At 37.9% G+C, this 18,715-nt stretch overlaps 1 protein-coding gene across 3 annotated transcripts in view; it reads left to right on the top strand.

Annotated features, from left to right (window-relative positions):
• CCDC148 (coiled-coil domain containing 148) overlaps positions 1–18,715 on the top strand; it is a 78,271-nt gene that overhangs the window by 8,299 nt on the left and 51,257 nt on the right. For 2 of the 3 annotated variants that reach the window (XM_056350033.1, XM_056350032.1), the window contains exons 2-3: positions 10,301–10,381; positions 15,386–15,507. In XM_056350033.1, coding sequence (XP_056206008.1) covers positions 10,327–10,381; positions 15,386–15,507 — 177 coding nt within the window. In that variant the 5' untranslated portion in view covers positions 10,301–10,326. Of the gene's footprint in view, positions 1–10,300; positions 10,382–15,385; positions 15,508–18,715 lie in introns of those variants that run through there. The other variant, XM_056350034.1, reaches the window with a different exon arrangement.

Below are 18,715 nucleotides of genomic sequence, written 5' to 3'. Positions count from 1 at the left end.
ATGTTGATTCTATGGCAGTTTTCTATTGCGGAATCTTCTGTTGTGCTAAATGAGTAATGTAGATTTAAACATTTTATCTGCTGGATGCCAGAGCAGCAGAGTGGTAAGTTGCTCACTGCACCATTACAAATACCCTGCTTTTCACAAGGCTAGCAAATAATCAGATGTGCTTTAAGAGTCAGACAGTTAAAGGCTGATTTAACTATACATTTGTTATTTCTTAAGTAATAGAGAAAATTGTAGGGTGCTATAATGGATAACTCAGACTCACGTCTTCAAATAATTCTTTAAATGAATATGTTGAAGCATATTGTTTAATTTGTAACTTCTTGTTATACATGGAGGTAATAAATAGGAAGCTAGATGGAACACTAAGAAAAAAGTGTACAATACAACTCTGCAAATTTCTTGTGTTCAGATCCAAAAGTCTGTAAATAAAGCTTCAGGATTTTTGCATTTAGCTCAGCAGAGCAGGATTTTGTCCAGGAATTGCCCAGAGCAGCTGTGGGTGCCCCATCCCTGGCAGTGCTCAAGGCCAGGCTGGATGGGGCTGGGAGCAGCCTGGGCTGGGGGGGGTCCCTGCCTGGGGCAGGGCTGGGAACTGGGGGGGCTTTAAGGTCCCGTCCAACCCAAACTGTTCTATGATAATCAAGTACTGAAAGCATCAGTGCATTTTCTCATTTCATCTTCTCATTCACGTAAACTTTTAAATTGCCAGGTGTGCTGTCTGCAGCTGGCTGGCTTTGAATGGGTGCATTTGGTCAGTGTAAATGGATGTGCATTTATTTTGTTCCAAATAAACCAACAAAACAAAATACCAGCTGACACACTTGATTCAGGGTTGCATGTGTGGTGGATGTGAGCGACTTCCTTTCCTGCCCTTTTTATGTCAACCTGTTAACTTCTAAAACATTTACTCCCTTTATTTTATTTGCTTGTTGCAATTATTTTTTTTTCTGTATGAAGTGATTTTTAAGTGTATTTTGTCTTGGATTTGCTACTAAGAATTTTAAAGACTAGGGGGGGAAATCCAAGTTCTCTTGTACTAAGAAAGCAGAGTGTTCCACGAAGCTGATTGTTTTAAGTGTTATTCAAATTGAGCTTCCTACTTTGGATTAGGTTTTCCTTAATGAGGAAATAATGAGATTATCATAGACAAAAAGGACTATGTGTCTTCTGGGAACATACGATTTCTGATACTTGACTTTATTTCGAACAGATCCACGATTCTTTCTTTAGGGAATACAAATTTAAATTATAATCAAGCTATGGGACTTCTCTAGCAAGTGTTTTGACAGTGAATGATACAAATATTATACTATGTATTTTCTTCTGGAGGAAAGGATTGACCGCTGCAAGATGAAAATGCTCTAGATGGGGGCCATTTTCAGATAGTTCAACTAGAATAAGAGAATGGATCTGATTAAAGGATAAAGCTGGTTATTTGTTTGTTGCTTTTACTCCATGCCGTACAATATGAGAGATTCTCTGCCTCTTTTCCCTAACAATAATTAGGATCAGAGGGTTCTAACAACTGCATGTTAGTATTCCTTCTCTTTGAATGGAAACATGCAGTAACTAAGCAATTAACATTTACTTTAAATTTTAAAATCTAGGAAGAAATCTTCCACAAAATATTTAAGAAATCTCCAGATACTGAAAAAAGGGACTTTGGTGTGTTTGGGTTCCCCTCCCCCTCAAGTTTGGATGCTTTTGGAAACATCTGGCCTAATGTATAATCGAAGTTCCCATTGATGTTGTGTTCATAGTTTTCAATGAAGTCAGTGGTTCGTTTCTGGTTTTTAATTGTGTATGGCCACTAGTAATTTACTTGAACCACTGACAGCATTGTAACACCTGCTGTTGTGAAATTAAGCAATCTTCATTTGCACAAAATATGAATCGCTATTAAACTGTCATTGATTATGCTGTTAAATCGTATTTTGTGTATAGTTGATACGGCTGCATATTTCATAATTTGACTGATTTAAAACACACACCAGAAGTTTTGTTTTAAATAGCATGTCCAGATCATTAAATGCTGTGCCTCCCCACCCAGTAATTTTGCCCTTCTGTTGATTAGCAGCACTCTAGCTGAGAGGAAAAAATGACACTCGTGACCTGAATCGGCAAAGTTTTATGTATGCAAGTGGCTTGTCAAATTGAGGCAGTGAAATCTAGGCTCCTTTAAAGTTAATGGTTAAACGCATTGGGAGTACTCATGCCCGAGGAATTGGGACCTTAACTGGGCATGAATCATCACCAGCAGCAGCATGTGACAGGGTGCGATTGGCAGACTGCAGGCTTTGCTTGCTCCAGAAATGCTGACTAACACTTGTAGAGTTTAATTTCTATTTAAATGAAAGGGAGTAGGATCTTGCCTTAATATTTGGTGTTCACATATTTATAAATATACTTAAGTCATATACCTCAGGCACAGGCAAGTGTTTACATTAAGAATGCACTGATGTATTTATTGAATTGAAGGCACAATCTTTTTAGAGGTCATACTTGTTATTACCTAAAAGAGTTCTGAATTGTAGTGAAATGCTGGATTTTCAACAGGAGGAGAAACAGTGGGTTGGTAAACCTTCTGTTTTTTACTGTTAATAAAAGATTTAGTCATGGCTGGTTGTAGGCACAGCCTATTTAGCATTCTCGGGGAACAGTTTTCTATGTACTAAAGGCTGCTGCTCAATGTCTGTTTCATCTTTTGTACTTTTTCTTTCTAAGATGCATCAAGACTTCCAACCTAGTGGCTGTACTGAAATTTGAACAAAGCCTTAAAGCAGGGTATCTGAATTCAGGCTTAGATGAACTTTTATACTGTTGAAGAGGTTTTTAGATATATCAGCATTAAAGCAGAAATAAATTTGACTTGCAGTGCTTTTATCATTTTGATTGGTACATTTTCTAGTTACTGAAGCTAAACTACAGGTTTATAAAGAACTTGCCCTTTCTGAAACCATCTGAACATTCATTTCCAGTGTTTTAGTGAAGTCATAATGTTGAATTTGTGATAACAGAAAATGATGTCTGTTAAAAGGCTGAGATCAAATACAAACATGACACTATTGAAGAAGAAAGAAATGGGTAGACTGGAAGGGAATAAGCATTTATTTAATGAAACACAGTAGCCCTGAAATTACAAAAAATGGTCAGAAGTTGTTTTTTCCATAAGTTCCGTTCCTCCAGATGTATTCTGCTTTCTTTTCAAAGGAGATTAAGCTAATGCAAATACATGAAGTTTTGTTAAAATGTTGACATTGTATCAGAAACATGTCAGTAGAAAGAAGAGATATTAACAATTTGCCAAAGGGGTAAATAAATAAACAAACTGGAGGGGTAGCTATGTTGCTGCTAATCTTAATAGTATTTGTAGTTGTTTTTGAAAAAGGACAGTGTTTCTTGTGTTCAAAGAAGCTAGCCATTTAAAGCTGGCCAGATGGACCCAGATTAGGATGATGGTTCTAAAAATGTGTGATACAGGAGAATGACGCTAATGCAGCAGCTGTGCAGGGAACACTAATAAAAGGTTTTTGTAGACAAAAGTGGATGCGATGGATCCAGTTGTCTTAAAGCTTTCAAGTACTCCCAATTTTTCATCAATAACTTATTTTTGCTATCATATAGGGTCAGATGGGAGTCACTGTGTAGTACTGTCCTCCCAATTTTATCAATAGAAGTAGTGCTAGGAGGGTCAGAACCCAAAAAAGCAAGCAGGAGGAAGGCTGGCTGTCTACAGCAGCAGAATAGAATTTCTTTTAAGCTTGTGAGAGACTAGATTGTCAGCTCCTTGATCAGTTATTTTTCTAAAGACTGATGTTTTGTCCAGTCTTTACATTATTCATAATTTTGAAATGTCTCTTCAGTTTGATTTAACTTAACCCTACTGAAGTTTTGATGCAGTAATGAAACTGTCAGGAGGTAGGTATCCCCTTTCTCTTTATTTCCAGCTGACGTTCCTGACCCTGACCTGTTCTTATTTTAATTTATTTTTAAATCCCATGGTTTTGAGCTTTGACCACGTACAACAGGTACTGTGAGCTGATGGGCAAGGCAGGAGAATAACCAGAAGTCGGCTTGGAAGTCAGACTGGGAATAAAAAGTATGGGCTTGTCTGTGCAAGGCACTGCTCATTCTGTCAAGACTTGGGTTCGGGTTGCTGATACCTACAGAAAATAGTTTGTGTCCTCCTATGCAGTTGTACAGCACGTCATACTGATTGGTAGAGCTCTCTAATGCAGCTTTTTTTCTTCTTCTCTTAGAGCTTTCCTCCAAATCGGCCGAGTTGCCAGGTTCTTAGTTCTCCAGCTAAAATGCCGCTTTGACCTTCCCTTGCTGCTTAGTCTCCAGGCTTGGACTTCATGATGGTAGTACCTTTAGTAAAAATGCTATCCTGTTCATAGTATGGGTGGAAAGGGAAGTGCTTCTCCATTTGTGAGAAGTTAATCTGATTTTGCTGTTAGTTACAACTCCTGACCAGTCCTTGCATTCACACGATGGCAGGAGATAGCTTCATCAGCACTCTCAGGTACCGAACCGCTCTGTTTCAGCCTGTCCTGCGTGTTCTTGAGAACAGGTTTGAGCTTATACTTCATTGCATCTCAGGTATTTTTTTATTTTTTTTATTTTTCATTCACCCATAGGCTTTGGAGCACCTTGCAGATTGCAGAGTGAATAGGAGGAAGGCCTTAGCTTGTGCTGTGTGTTAGCGTGGGCTTGACCTGGCATCTGTCGGCAGTGTGGGAGCACGGCCGGCCCGGCCTGGCTAGCTCTACGTGTGCCAGCAGTGACAAGGCAGACAATTTTCCAGGTGTTTTACTGAAAGGCTGCAATGTTGTATGACACAGAGCATTAACAGCTTTGTAATTACTGCTTAGGATCAGCAAACCAGGCATGGCATGGCCCAGCTGCTCTGGGTCAAAGACTTGTGGGGCACTGGGGGAAAAGACAGAACCTCGAGATGCTGTTGTCCTAGGGGGCTTCTGGAGTTTTTTGGCTTTACAGTCTGACTACACTGGGGCAGAGCCAAAACCAGTTTGTTTTTTTTTTTTACTCAGAGTTATTGGGTGAAGTGTTTTGGATTAAACACTCAAATGACATAACTCAATTTAGTTTAGGAAGTTTGGATGTGAGATATATGCATTATTCAAAAACCTTCAGAGTAGAGTATCTGTTAATATGTATGGTTAAGACAACCATCCAATATGTGGGAACCCTTGTAGTTCCGATGCTTAGGAGACCCTGCAGAAAGGGCATTGGAAACCCATGTTTTCCTCGTTCATGCCTCTTTATCCCCAACCACTGGGATACAATGGTTTACGGAAGGGACGGTCCTTTTCTTTTTTGGGAATGGTATCCAAATTTCCTTGTGATTGTATTCTAAAGAGTGTTTTTAAAATATAAATGCTAACATGTCAGCCTTCCAACCTTCTTGAATATTTTCTTAATCTTTCTGGTCACAAATATTAAATGGATTTACCATGTTTCTGGATACTATGTTTGGTTTAGGCTGCATTTTATGTATGTTAATAAACTAATTTGCTAAAAAAGTCCACAGAAACAAATTTATTCCCAATGAAAATATACTAAGTACCAGAGGAAGAGAGGTGAAGTTACTTTTGTTCTAAGGAGTACTACTTACTGAATAATCTTTCCTTAGAAAAGAAGTATGTGAATTACAGTTATTCTGTTGTAATCTGTGGAAGTGAAAAGATTAAGGCAGTAAACTCTTCCTGAAATTGTTATTTCTGCTCTCTAAGTATTTTGGCCTCAAAACCACATAGGTATATGGAAAAAAATCATTAGGTGTAACTCATTACCTCTGTTCAAGCAGCTGCAAACCTTTAAAAACTAGTTTTCATCATGAAACGTAAAGTTTGGGTTGTAAGCTCTAGTTTTGCACATTTGGTGCAAAATTTCAGCTGAAGCTGACAGGGAGCTTGGAGGATAGAGGTTGTGCAAGCATGCCCAGAATTAACCCACTGCTGTCAATTAAATTTGTCAACTACAAATAATACGATCTTTGTAAATGTGTCATTATGATGTAAATATACCAAGCTTCATCCTAAATTGATTTCCTTTCCCCTTTTAATATAGACTCCACAACTAGGAGAAATACTAACAGTTCTCAGAGTTTAATGAGAGCATTGACATAGTGGAAATTACTCTTTTAAGGTCATGAAGAGAACATTAGAATTTTTCCATTTTAAGAGCAAAAAGGTGAAGGTGCTTACAAATGCTTCCAGATGTATTGAAATGCAAAATCCAGTGGCTCTTGTTAAAAACTTAAATACTACCTGAAATACTTGCATTACTTTCCATGGGCTAGAGTGGAAACGCAAGAGGAAGTAGAGAAAAATTTGCTTCATATGATTTTTCTATGGGTTATGCTTTTAAGAATGAAAAATGGAAGTAGGTTTTGTGCTCTTTGAAATTGCTGTATCATAGTTCTTCCACTGGGCCCAGGGAGACTGAAATCAGCAGGGATTTCCTCAGACTACTGATGCAAACCCTGTGCTCCAAGAATACTGCCCAGCAGCGGTCTGCCTGTGTCAAGAGAAAGTATCTCTGCTGTGATACTGGTATGAATGAATACGGGCTGTAAACCTGATGATGGCGGCTTAAATACCCTTTGTACAGACCAGCCTTGTGAAAAGAGCAGTCAGGAAATCTTTGGAGGTAAATTGTTTACTTTGTACCACTGTATTCAAATGTACCCCTGAATTCCCTCTTTAAGCATGGGGAAATTGGGTTCCAAGACTTGCAAGTGCTAGCAGGCAAAGCCAAGCCAGTTTTAATTGTTGCAAAGCTCTCATTTTGACTTTGCAAGGAACTTTGCCCTCTCACTCTATAGTTAGGACTAGCCCATGTTCTGTTTTCCTCTGTAGGTCTTTTTTCCAGCTTTTAGTTTGAGAAATTCTGGCAACTTTGTCAAAGCTGCTGCTCTCACTGGGCTGTTAGAAATCTGAAAAGTCCAAATGGTTCCACAAAGCATGTGCAGACAATCCGCTTCAAGTCTAATGCAGGTATATTTATTTCTGTTTGCAGAATCTCAGAATGTGGTAACTTTGCTGATATCTCTGCTAAGGAAAATCAACATTGCTGTGTAAATATTAACCGTAGTACAGAAAAACCCTTGAGAACTTGCTGTTGTTTAAAAGTGGTGCTGCTGATCTGTGGAGCTCAAGTGGCACTATGGTCATACTTGTTCAGAAGCCTTGTGTTGGTTCTTCACTCTTCCTTGGTAAGACTATCAGTAGGGTTATGAAAATGCCAAGCCACAGTTGAATTTTCATGACTTCCTGAAGGAGGCTAGGAATTGTGATGATTTACGATCTTTCTAAGACATGTATGAAAGTCTGTTTTAGACTGGTCAACCAAAAAATCCTTAAAATAAAGGATTTCAGTATATATTTTGATGCTTTCTTTCCCTTTCTCTAAATTCAGGTATGTGGTTGATTTACTTTTCAAGGGCAGGATGAAATTCAGCAAAATAAAAAAAGCTTGTTTTTTTCCTTTGTGATTCATATTAAAAGCCTTAAGAAGAAATAATTGCAAAGTAGTACTAAACAAATATTTTGAGTTTCCTTATAGTTGGGGTTTTTTTCTACTTTTTGAGCTTTTATTATTGGTATTATTCAATCTTAATGTCTGTAAATTCAGTGGAAGATTATGTCAGAGAATTATGCTGGAGTTTCCAGAAAGTGCTGAATATTGTAGAATTCCATGGGAAATTATGCCAGTTTGCAGGTTTTCACTTTTTTTTTTTTTTTTTTTTTTATGATTTCCCCCTCTGGCCCTGTTTTCTAATTACAGACTTTCATGTTGTGTCTACTTCCCCATCCTCCCAGGAAGAAGCTTTTGAAGGATAGAAATCTAAGGGAGTTATGACACCACGGATACTGAAGTAAACCTAATTTAGAGACTTGTAAGCAACCTGAATAAAAAGAATATTCTTTAAATGCCTTTTTAAATTGATCAGCCTATAGCTCAAAGATTTGTGTATTGATGATTGAGGATTTCCCAAATTTCTCAAAGTTCCAGTCATATTTCCAGTGATTCCTCCAAGATATAAAGACAAGCCTGTTTATAGCTCACCTTTCTAAGAAGCAGAAAAATATGTTTTGTCTTTAAAGGGGAAAGCAACAACATTTAAACTGACTGCGCATCTTAAAGGAATGAGTAAGGCAAATCCCATACTTTACTGTGTTACATAAATCCCTACCTTAAGGCCTTACATATATAATTAATTTGTTTTTTAAAAAAAATTATTCCAACTGAAGTATATATGCAGTTAGAAAATTATGTATAGGTAATTTGATGTATAGATAAAACATTACCATGACAAATAGGCCAAAGTTAATTCTGATACAGAGAATTAAAAATTACAAATTCTTCATTTGTCTGGATGAATTTAGCATTGTTATATAAGACTACAAGTTGAAACTAAATAATGGCTGTAGATTGGGGAAAATGTTAGCATATTCATACTGCTGATTCTATTTTTCCTTCCTTTCTTCTTCCCCTGACTTTTAAGGAGTGTGTAGACTTCGGGATAATAACTGTGAATTTATCTACAGGTGACTATTAGATTGTAAAATACACATTAATCTTTCAAAAGAGGGATGAATTCTCATGTATTGTCATTTTCTTACTCTCGTGTATCTTTAATTTCAGTCTTGTGATCAGATGATGATGTTCAGTGAAGCTTCCGACCAATTGATATCATCAATTACTTTCAGAACAAATTTGAAAAGGTCCTGTTGGGGGAAGACAGATGACATTTAGACTAATATTTTTGGTTTAGTGCAGGGACAGTTTATAGCATTGTTAAATAAGAATAATATTCATGAAGAAGCATTGAGAAATGTCACACTTTATCAGTGACTGTTCACTGTTTTCTCTTGCTTTGGTCATGGAATATTCACTGTACAAAGGCTGTGGTCATGAATTTTCTTTGCCTTGTAACTTGCGTAGTTAACATGTACAGAATTAACATCAAACTGACTTTGAGCCACAGGAATAGAGTGAGTGTGTGTGCGTGTGCACTGTTGTGGCTGTAATTTCAACTGCACTTGTTTGCAGTAGTATTGGAAGCTCATTCATAAAATTGTTGTCCATCTAAGACAGATTTTAACACTTCAGCTGTTTTTGATGTGTTGTCATGAAGAAATGCAGAATGTTGTCATGAAGAAAACACAGGTAACAACAAAGTACAATGCTAAGTGTCTTTGATTGCAGTCTCACTTTTTTATTTGACTGAAATTAATAGCACTGTCCAAGCAGTTCCCTTTCCATTGCTTCTGCTGCTCTTCCTTCCCTCCTCCTTGCTGCATTGTGCCATCCTTGGAATTTGTATGGATAAACTGGTTCAACTCACTAGAACAGCAGAGAAGTAACTTCACAATACACAAATTAACAGATTTTGCTGGTCTACGATTTACTGTGTTGCTGCTTGCTGTGGGACCAGATAAATGTCAAAAGTGTGACAAAGTGGATGGAATTTTGTGTGTAGGAGATTTTGGTATGGTAGTACTGAGTTTGAGGGAGAGGGTTCTTGGGGAGGCTGGTTGAACATGACCTTCCCCATCTGGCATTATTCAGCTGTCGATTCAGTTCCACTGAAATACCTCATTTTGATCTATTGCTTTTCTTTGCGTGGAAGAACTGTGATGGTTCCCAAGCATGCTTAATTAAGGTGAAAGTAAGGCTTTTAAGACATCAAAGTTTTTTACTATGTTGTATATCTTACTTCATCCTAAATGTCAAGTTGATCCCAAGATGATGTGAATGCTTGATACATGCTGGCTGTCACAGTTGCTCATTGGGAACTAAGCCACTGTTGCTGCAACTGCTGACTTGGGTTAACAAGTGTTAATACGGAGACTCTTAAGGGGGGTGTAGGGTCTATATATAAACCAGTCTCTAAATGTAAGAAGAGGGTGATGTTTTCAGGCTTAATTTCTAAAAAGCAAAGAACATCTCAGAAACTTAACTTACATTTGGGTTGTTAGGACTGTTATATTTTGAAAAGCACAAAGTAAAGAATAGGTGATCTGTGTGACAGCATTATAGGTTCATCAAGGAAATATTTTGTTTTCTTTTTCTTAGCTGCTAAATTGAGGCACGTGCAATCTCTTAAAATGAAAGACAAACTTGTGGAATTTCTGTCTAATTACATTTTTAGTGAGATGTGCCCTCTCTCCTCAGAAAACAGTAGATATTTTTTGAGTGTGTTTCTGGATTGCATCCACAATGCTGGTATTCTCAAAGCATCTGTTTTGTTTCTCAACAGGTATAAAAAATAAATAACAAATAAAAATGAGTGAACTGGACCATGGAATGTTCTTTACAACTCAAAGGATTAGTGATGTAGGTAGGTATGCTATCATGTTCAAATTTGTTTATCACAGTCTAGAATAAAATTACATATGAAATACTCTTGTGTAATAAATAGCTGCATATGGAAGCTGCTATAGCATTCTGATCATAGAATCTGGTTTGGGTTGGAAAGGACCTTAAAGATTATTTAACGCCAGTCCTCCTGCCCCAGGCAGGGACACCCCCCCCAGCCCAGGCTGCTCCCAGCCCCATCCAGCCTGGCCTGGAGCACTGCCAGGGATGGGGCACCCACAGCTGCTCTGGGCAGCCTGGCCCACTGCCTCACCACCCTCACGGTAAAGAATTTTTTCCTTATATCCAATCCAGATCTGTCCTCTTTCAATTTAAAAATGTTGCCTCTTGCCCTGTCACTACAGGCCCTGGCAAAAACTCCTCTGTTTTTCTTATGATCCTCCGTTATAAGTAGAAAGGCCCCGGTCAGGTCTCCCCCACAGCCTTCTCCTCCCCAGGCTGAACAAGCCCAGCTCTCTCAGCCTGTCTCTACAGCAGAGGGGCTCCAGCCTTCTGAGCGTCTCCGTGGCCTCCTCTGGACCCGCTCCGACAGGTCCGTGTCTTCCTTGTACCGGGGACCCTGGAGCTGGATGTAGGGCTCCGGGGGAGCAGAATGCCTTCCCTTGACCTGCTGGCCACTCTTCTTTTGATGCTGCCCAGGATATGACTGGCTTTCTGGGCTGCAAGCACACGTTGCTGGCTCATGCCCAATTTTTCATCTACCAGGATCCCAAAGTCCTTCTCTGCAGGGCTGCTTTCAATCCATTCATCCCCCATTCTGAACTGCTACTGGGGATTGTCCTGGCGGTTTACTTGAAAAAGTCTTTCCATGATGAGGCATCATCTGGAGTCATGTTGTCAGACTTTCTGTAGGCATGTGGCAAATGAAAATTCTTAGGGGAGACTTGAAGGAAGGTCATGGGGTAGCTTTGCAGGATTTACCTTAACATTTTATGTGGCACCCCTCTGCAAAACCATATGTCAGATATATTGCTTCCAGCCACTATGCTGTTAACAGTAAATGGAAAAAATCTTCCTATCATACCTAATGGGAAGTTTCACTACTAAAGGAACCTGTCAAAGAGGTTGGAAAGAAAAGGTCCATTCCTTATCCTGATAAGCCTCCTAGTTTATGTAGTCACTGAGGATCTGTGCGCTAAAGCTTTACTTTAAAGTAAAAGTTCAAGTATTTTCATTTACCATTATAACTGTATCTCAAACTTTAGCAAATATGTTATAGAAAAATTGTGAAAAGCCATTCTAAAATCTAAAAGTTTAGTATTTTGTATTTTTATTCATGTATACATTAGTGCGTGTATACATACATATAAAAATAAATAAATTTTATTTTCATTGTAAAATATAAGACACATCAAGTACGTTACCTATTAAATACAAAATTTCATCCTGTATGACAAGACTCTGATTTTGGAATTATTTTCACATGGATAGACCCTATTGACTTCAGAAAAATCCTCAGAGTAAAATCCTCAGTAGAAGAAGAAATGGATAAATAGCGGAGATTTGCAAGGTTCAGATATACAGGCTAAAGGAAAAAGCATATTGAAAGCAAAGATAAAATTAAATTTTTGGGGGGTAATTTTGGAAATTGAACCTATCTCTCCTCATTCTCCTCCTCATTCTTTTCTTAAATGTGAGGAACATGATTAATTTGGTGAAGATGAGTTGTCCGAGGAGGTACCTCAGGTACCTACTTTCTCTCACAGTAGTTCTACATATATCTATGTATATTTATATGCTTTATATAAAGTGGGTTTTAAGAGTGTAGAAAATATCAGATTATGTTGCTAAATTAAACTTGGGGTTTCCAGAGAATACTCTAAGGCTTCCAAATGTTGCCGCAAACTTTTTTTTGTTTAGAAACCCAACATAATAATTACTCTTTTTTTATCTAGGTACCACCAAGTTTAACCTTTTTAAGTAAATGGATTATCTCTGCTTATTCACTGGTCTCTGTTACATTTTTCTGTGGTTAGAACAGATTAAGACATCCCAGCCAAAGAAAAATAGTGCTTCTTCCTGTTACTTTAAAGCATTCCTTATTCTCTCCATCTATTCATTAAGTGAGGTGGTTCATTCTCCCTGGTTGTTTCTGCACTGTGTTTGTTACTGCTTTCTGTACATCAGTATACACTTTTGCATTTTTCATCCTGTGTTTCCATGCTTTTTGTTGTCAACCCTCTTCTCTCATTTTATAATGTGAGAAAGAAAGGGTGCAAAAAAGATTAAATGGATTTGGTTTTTGATCGTATGTCTTATCCTTACTACACTGTACTGGGGAATAAAGCTGGCATAGTGAAAGCAGGGTTTCAAAAGCCAGTGGTGAGTGAGAGCTGTCAAACAGATACAACAAACTAATTTCACTGAGTAGTTTAAGGAAATTACAGTGCTGACACAGACCAAAGAAAACCTGTCAGATATTGCAATTTTGAGTGCCATACCCAGATAGGGTTGCTACCCCTGGATACCTGTGCCACTATTCAGAACAAGTGGTGTGAGGTATCCATGTTAGTGAAATGATTTAGGAACTCCTTCAGATGAGGAATCAGAAGTTAAGAGTGGCATGGCTAAAAGCTGACTGTAGCATGAGGACTTTGTCAATGCATGCATTGACATGGTGTAGGTTGCATGTAGAATGCTTCTAAAACCATTGACGCTAGGTCTGTACAGAGGTCTCTGGAGCAGCTGCAACAGGTGCTGCTGGGAGAGGCTTAGATCTTTATCTCCTCTGGAAGATGACAGCATCCCACCTTTGTTCTGACACTTACCTGCATGATAGTATGCTATCCTGGAATTAACTGAGGATCTCTAATGCTGGAGCATTACGCTGTCATGCTTTTTGAAGATCATGAGGTTCACAAGCACCATGCCGAGAAGCTGTAATTAATGGCTTCTAGCAATAGTTAACGTCATTTAGTAGTACTAGTAACAGTTCCTGATTCTTTTCTAATGAATAAGACAAGATGCATCTGCTAACATACCTCCCAGGCCTTTGCCTGCAGGGAGCCTGAATTAAAAATGTTACGGCATTGCTCTGAAGCTCCTGCTGCGCCCTGCTGCTCATGTGTGTGGACATTGATGTTGCTGCCTCAAATGACTCCTAGCGGACCAGAAGCGATTGCAAGCCTTTGGGAGCAGTAATGAAGGAGTAATAGGCTTAGGAGGAAGAACTGAATGAGCGGCTTTTTCAGAGGGTTTGGCAACAGAGCTTTTACTACTTTGAGCGTGGAATTACATTCCGTGATCTCTGCTTGTAATAAAAATAAATATGGAATTACATTCCATGATCTCTGTTGGAAGAAATCTCAAAAAAAAAGGAAAAAAATGTTCACATAAAATCTTGCTGACTTAGGGATGGGAACTTTAAATTTGGATTGATGGGACTAAAAGCACACAGATGAACAAAGCCACCTGAAAGTGTAAAAACTGGGAGAAAGGAGATTATTCATACTAAGCTCATAGAGGAGATCAAATGGAAGAAATTAGTGGATCAAACTACAGAACATTTTTTGTGTAAGGTATATAGAGAATAAAAAAGTAGTCATAACACAAGATCAAAGCTATAACCTGGTTAGCATTACACTGATTTGATGGAATAATTTGCGTGTTGAAAAAATGAGTGGCCAAAAAAAGCAGGATTAACAAGTAGGAGGAAAGTAGGAAGCCTTCCTCTAGGTAGCTGGTGTACCCTCTCAAGTTCAGACAGTGGCAACTGCAAGGGATTGCCTGTGGAAACTGTGGATGGTGATTACAGGGGAAGAAAGATGAGATTCTGTTTTGATGGGAGTCTGGCGCAGGCCAATAAGCTAGGAAAAAAGGTTGATTAATATTAGGCAGCTATGTATCTGAGGTTACCTTGAGAGTGTTTCTCTTTTTGTCTTGACAAATCTTGTTCAGATAGGATTTACAGGCTTGGTTTTCTGGATTCATTCTGATACGGCTGCTGGTGTTCTCAGTCCTTGGCTCACTGAGTTTTAAGTGTATGTGTATATGTAATGTTTGTGGTTAAAGTGACCATGTAATGGTGGAAGTGATCATTTTCAGGAAGTTGGTGAAGGGGAAGAGAAAGGTCGTGGATTTAGGAACTTGAACGTAAGCCCAAAGGACTCCTCTGGTAAACTCGAAGTAACTTGTTTGGGGAATATGACAATCTCTCAAAGAACTTGCAATGATCCTTTTACGAAGTTTATCTTCACTGTGTGGTGAAAGACCAGCTTGGTTAAATCTTTATTGACATCAAATGCTTCTTCAGGAAACCTGCTTCCTCGGGGTTTGTTTGGACAACAGTCTTTCAATACTGTCACGATCTTTCAAATACTGATGATAGGACTGCAGAAAGTGGACATTATAATCCCTACTGCTGGCAGCAGACACCAAGTATGATGTTTCCCTTGCAAATTAGTGCCTTTCTCTCTTTATGAGGATGTACATTGGGGGCCGACAGAAGTTTAACAGATCAATTACGCTGTTCCTATGGCTGGAGATTCAATGGGAAATGTACCTGCAACTCATTCTGTTTACATATAATTAGTAGCTTATATACCTTTTAGAAAAAAATTACTTCTTTTGCTCAATCTATAGAATACAATATATACTGAGGTAATTTTCCAATTTGTGAAATAAGAATGCATATATTACAACTTACGTATTTCTGTACTAGAAATTACTAAAATTCCAGTAAACTCAGTTTGAAGTGAATTATTCTTTAAGTTTCCATATAAAAAACCTATTTAATATAAACTCTTTTTAAATAGACACATGATTAATGTTTCTTATATGATTTGTACTAGCTTATGTTTGTTTCAAATTCTTATTCACCAACACACAATTTCTTTGTTACGGAAACTTCTAATGCTTAAAATACACTGTTTCTAATTTCTATCTATAATACTTTCATTTTATGACTCACACTTAAAATATTTCTCCAGTATTTGAAATGACTGTATGTGTTTTATGTGATAACTAGGAAATCTGGTGTTTCCTATGAGGAATGGTCTTTGCAGCCAGAAGTATAAACCTGTTGACTACAAACATCTACATGAACTTGCTGCAGAAGAAAAGTTGACATCTGCAAAAATTCAATTAAAGGTATGATTTTTATATTATTTGTAATGTGAATGATGTTAAAATTCAGTGATCATATTTCTTTTCACTGCCCCAAGGAATCTGAGAACGGGTAGGGATAAATTGCTGTAACAGTGTTTAGCAAAGGGGGCCAAAAGATGAGAGTCTATCACAGTCAGCCATATTGTGATTTGGACACATTAATGTCAAAGTGTGGAATTTCTTTGAATCAGAGATGCAAAATATGTGTGGGATCTGCTTCCCAAAAAGACAGGAAAAGTTTGTATTTGAGCGCTTTGAGGAAATTCAGCCAGACTCATTACATAAACCATTCAAACTATGGGGGGTAATGAAGAATTTACAAGGATAAATGGGAAGCGGGGGTTCATCCAGAACAAAACAAAACAAAAAAAATAGGAAGTGAGGATTTCCAAAAGTCAGGTGGAACTTCAGTGCTGCACAAACACAGCTCTTCTGCATCCAGAGGTACCTCTGTTTGAGAAACAACTTAGCTTTCATGTGACTTATTTAGCTGCTGGACCTCAGGGTGGAGGCGTTCCAGTGCCTTTGTGGCACACATCTGCAACTGGGATGATGTCAGCGCTTGTAGACCTGAGCTGGCTGCTGAGACTTGGTTGCATTGCAGGTTCCAGTACATTGGCCAGCCACTGTGCATCACCATGTAATTAGCAATCAAGCTAGGTAGTGTGAGTTCAGAGACCTACAGTATTGGGGAAATCACAGTGGCTTTGACAGCAGCCAGACCTCATTGGGTAAAACCAGTCTGCTTAAATTGGGGTAGCTTTTAAAAGATGATGTGCTTGGGTATCTTTGTATCTCGCTTCCTTGTGTGTTCTCTATGAATTACGGTATTGCCTGACTTGTCAGTCTCAGTTGCATACAACATTGGAGAGCTGATGATTTTTTATTATTATTATTTTTATTAGTTTTTTTAAAAAATATGTGCCATTTTGAGCAGGTAGTTCTGATTGCTTCCAACTTTACCTACAAAACAACACAGAATATTTTTGTGAACAAGCTCCTTAAACAGCAAACCCAAATATATGAGAAGACTGTGGCTCATCTTCACTTCCATCCAGCTGTACATTAAAAAGTTTGCTTAGGATTTTTCAATGAGCAGAAAATAACGTATTTTAACCTCAACATGTTAATCTCTTGAGAAGAGAAACTCTTTGAAGCCTATTTATGAGTTTAGGTTTTTTCCATACAGCTTATCATCATGCTATGTTTATTAAGCCACAACATAATTTGAAGTGTTGCACTTCTGGTTTTTAATGGGACAGCCAAGACATAAGTGTTCTTTTACACTGAGTTGTGCGTAGGTACTTGTGTATTGCAACCAGCTGGGGCAGGGTTGGCAAGCGAAGGTGGTTAGGAATAAACAGGTCTTGGGTTTAGCTGTGGATGGTCCAGAAGCATTCTTTGGATTTATATTTTTAAGAGCGTCCCTTTAAAAAAATGTGCTTTCTTTGAAGGAAAGTATATGTCAAACTGCCACAAATGCAGATGTCCAAGAAGTCTCCAACCTCTCTGGAGTGTGTGTGACTGGCTCTGTATGTTTTCCTTTTCATTTGTGTGGAAATAGTGTAAAACTTTGGTTAGTAACACTGTGGAGGGTAACTCCTTGTGAGAATGGAACTGCTTTGAGTGTGTAACTGTTTCACTGATGAGTGTCACGTGTTTAAAAAAAATAAGTGGAATTCACAGGAGGAAGTGATTTCTGGAGAAATTGACACTGATAGACATTCAGCTGAGGGAGTTCCTTTACGCTGAGAAACAAAACAGAACAGGAAAAAAATTACCGATTTGATACAGACCCCTCCAGCAGTAACATTATTTGAATGCTGTTTCAGAAAACTGCAAATCCAGCATAAGGATAACACAGCTTGGTATGCTTAACCTGTGCTAACATGGCAATTTATTATCTCACCAGTCCTTGGCCATTCCTCTGAACAGTTGCAATTTGTGGATGGCTTTTGGGATGAAAGACTGCTGAAGAGTATAGAAACTGCAAAATGCAGTGACTAAAGTTTTCTTGTGTAGATAACTAAGGGACCTGATCAGATGATGTCTTTGACATGTATAAAACATTTAGTTCTTTGAACAGAAGTTATTAAATACATTGGTTAGCAACATAATATAATTTTCTTTTTGTTCTGATGCTGTTTCTTAAATCTTAGTAAATGGAATATGTACAGTGCCAACAAGCATAAGTTACTTACACACTACTGTTCGGAAGGCCTTGCAACAGCAAAGGGGGTTGCTTGTGCACCCCCTGTCTTTGTATTTAAAATAGAAAACGGTGACAGTGAATGAGAGAAAAAACCTATATACTTTATAGTATTGCTTCCTTTATTGCATGTAAGTATAATATATCAAAAACTCTGGCAGAATTCATAGATTTGCAGTACAAAATTACTGAACTCATTCAAGCTTTAAACTAATTTTTCGTCATCTATCTTTTGATATTTCACATTTTCAATGTTTTCCAACTGAGTAGGTAGTAAAATATATATGCTGAAAGCTCCACAGAGAATAGAATGTGTTCCCACCTACCACTTTTTTGTTGCTGATTCAGGCTATCCAAATTTTGAAGTGCTGGATTACTCCTCCATTGAGGTAGAACCAAAACAGCAAATGATAACCAGTTGTTGACCATTTAAGAAAGAAAAATACAGCATATACAGAAACAAAGCTAGTATTGCAGCAGTCATACATAAATGTCATTGCTGTTGCTATAAAATAATTTCAAGAGCATATTAAACTTCATGTACAGATCTACTTCAACTTTTGTTTCACTTCAGTTTTAGAATTGATTTAAAGATGTATGTATTTTCAGATTACTTTAAATACAGTATTCTGTTTGCTGAAGTCTGGGTTTAAGCACCTAATGGTAATCATGAAGAAGCTATAAATAACTTAAAACATGAAAATACATAAGCAATAAAAATAAGGAGACATTATCTTTGCTGCAAAAGCATTGTAACGTACTGATTGAAAGCATAAAACAGGTGTTTTCAAACTCTCTTATAGTACAGCCACATATGCAGCTTCCTATAAACACCTTTTTTCTCATTCACAGTGACATAATCTCTGCACAGCATCTATTGCAACTTCTTACCCAAATAATACTGCTGAAAGCAGGTTTGCTGCCGAAGTGCCGTGGGTTAACCACATTCTAGTTGTGGTTCTTCCTTATGTGACTATCTAG

This window comes from Falco biarmicus, chromosome 8 (assembly GCF_023638135.1).
Source record: "Falco biarmicus isolate bFalBia1 chromosome 8, bFalBia1.pri, whole genome shotgun sequence".
NCBI classification, from domain to species: Eukaryota; Metazoa; Chordata; class Aves; order Falconiformes; family Falconidae; genus Falco; species Falco biarmicus.
The sequence above is the reverse complement of the archived record's forward strand: the minus strand, read 5'-3'. Positions and strand labels throughout refer to the sequence as shown.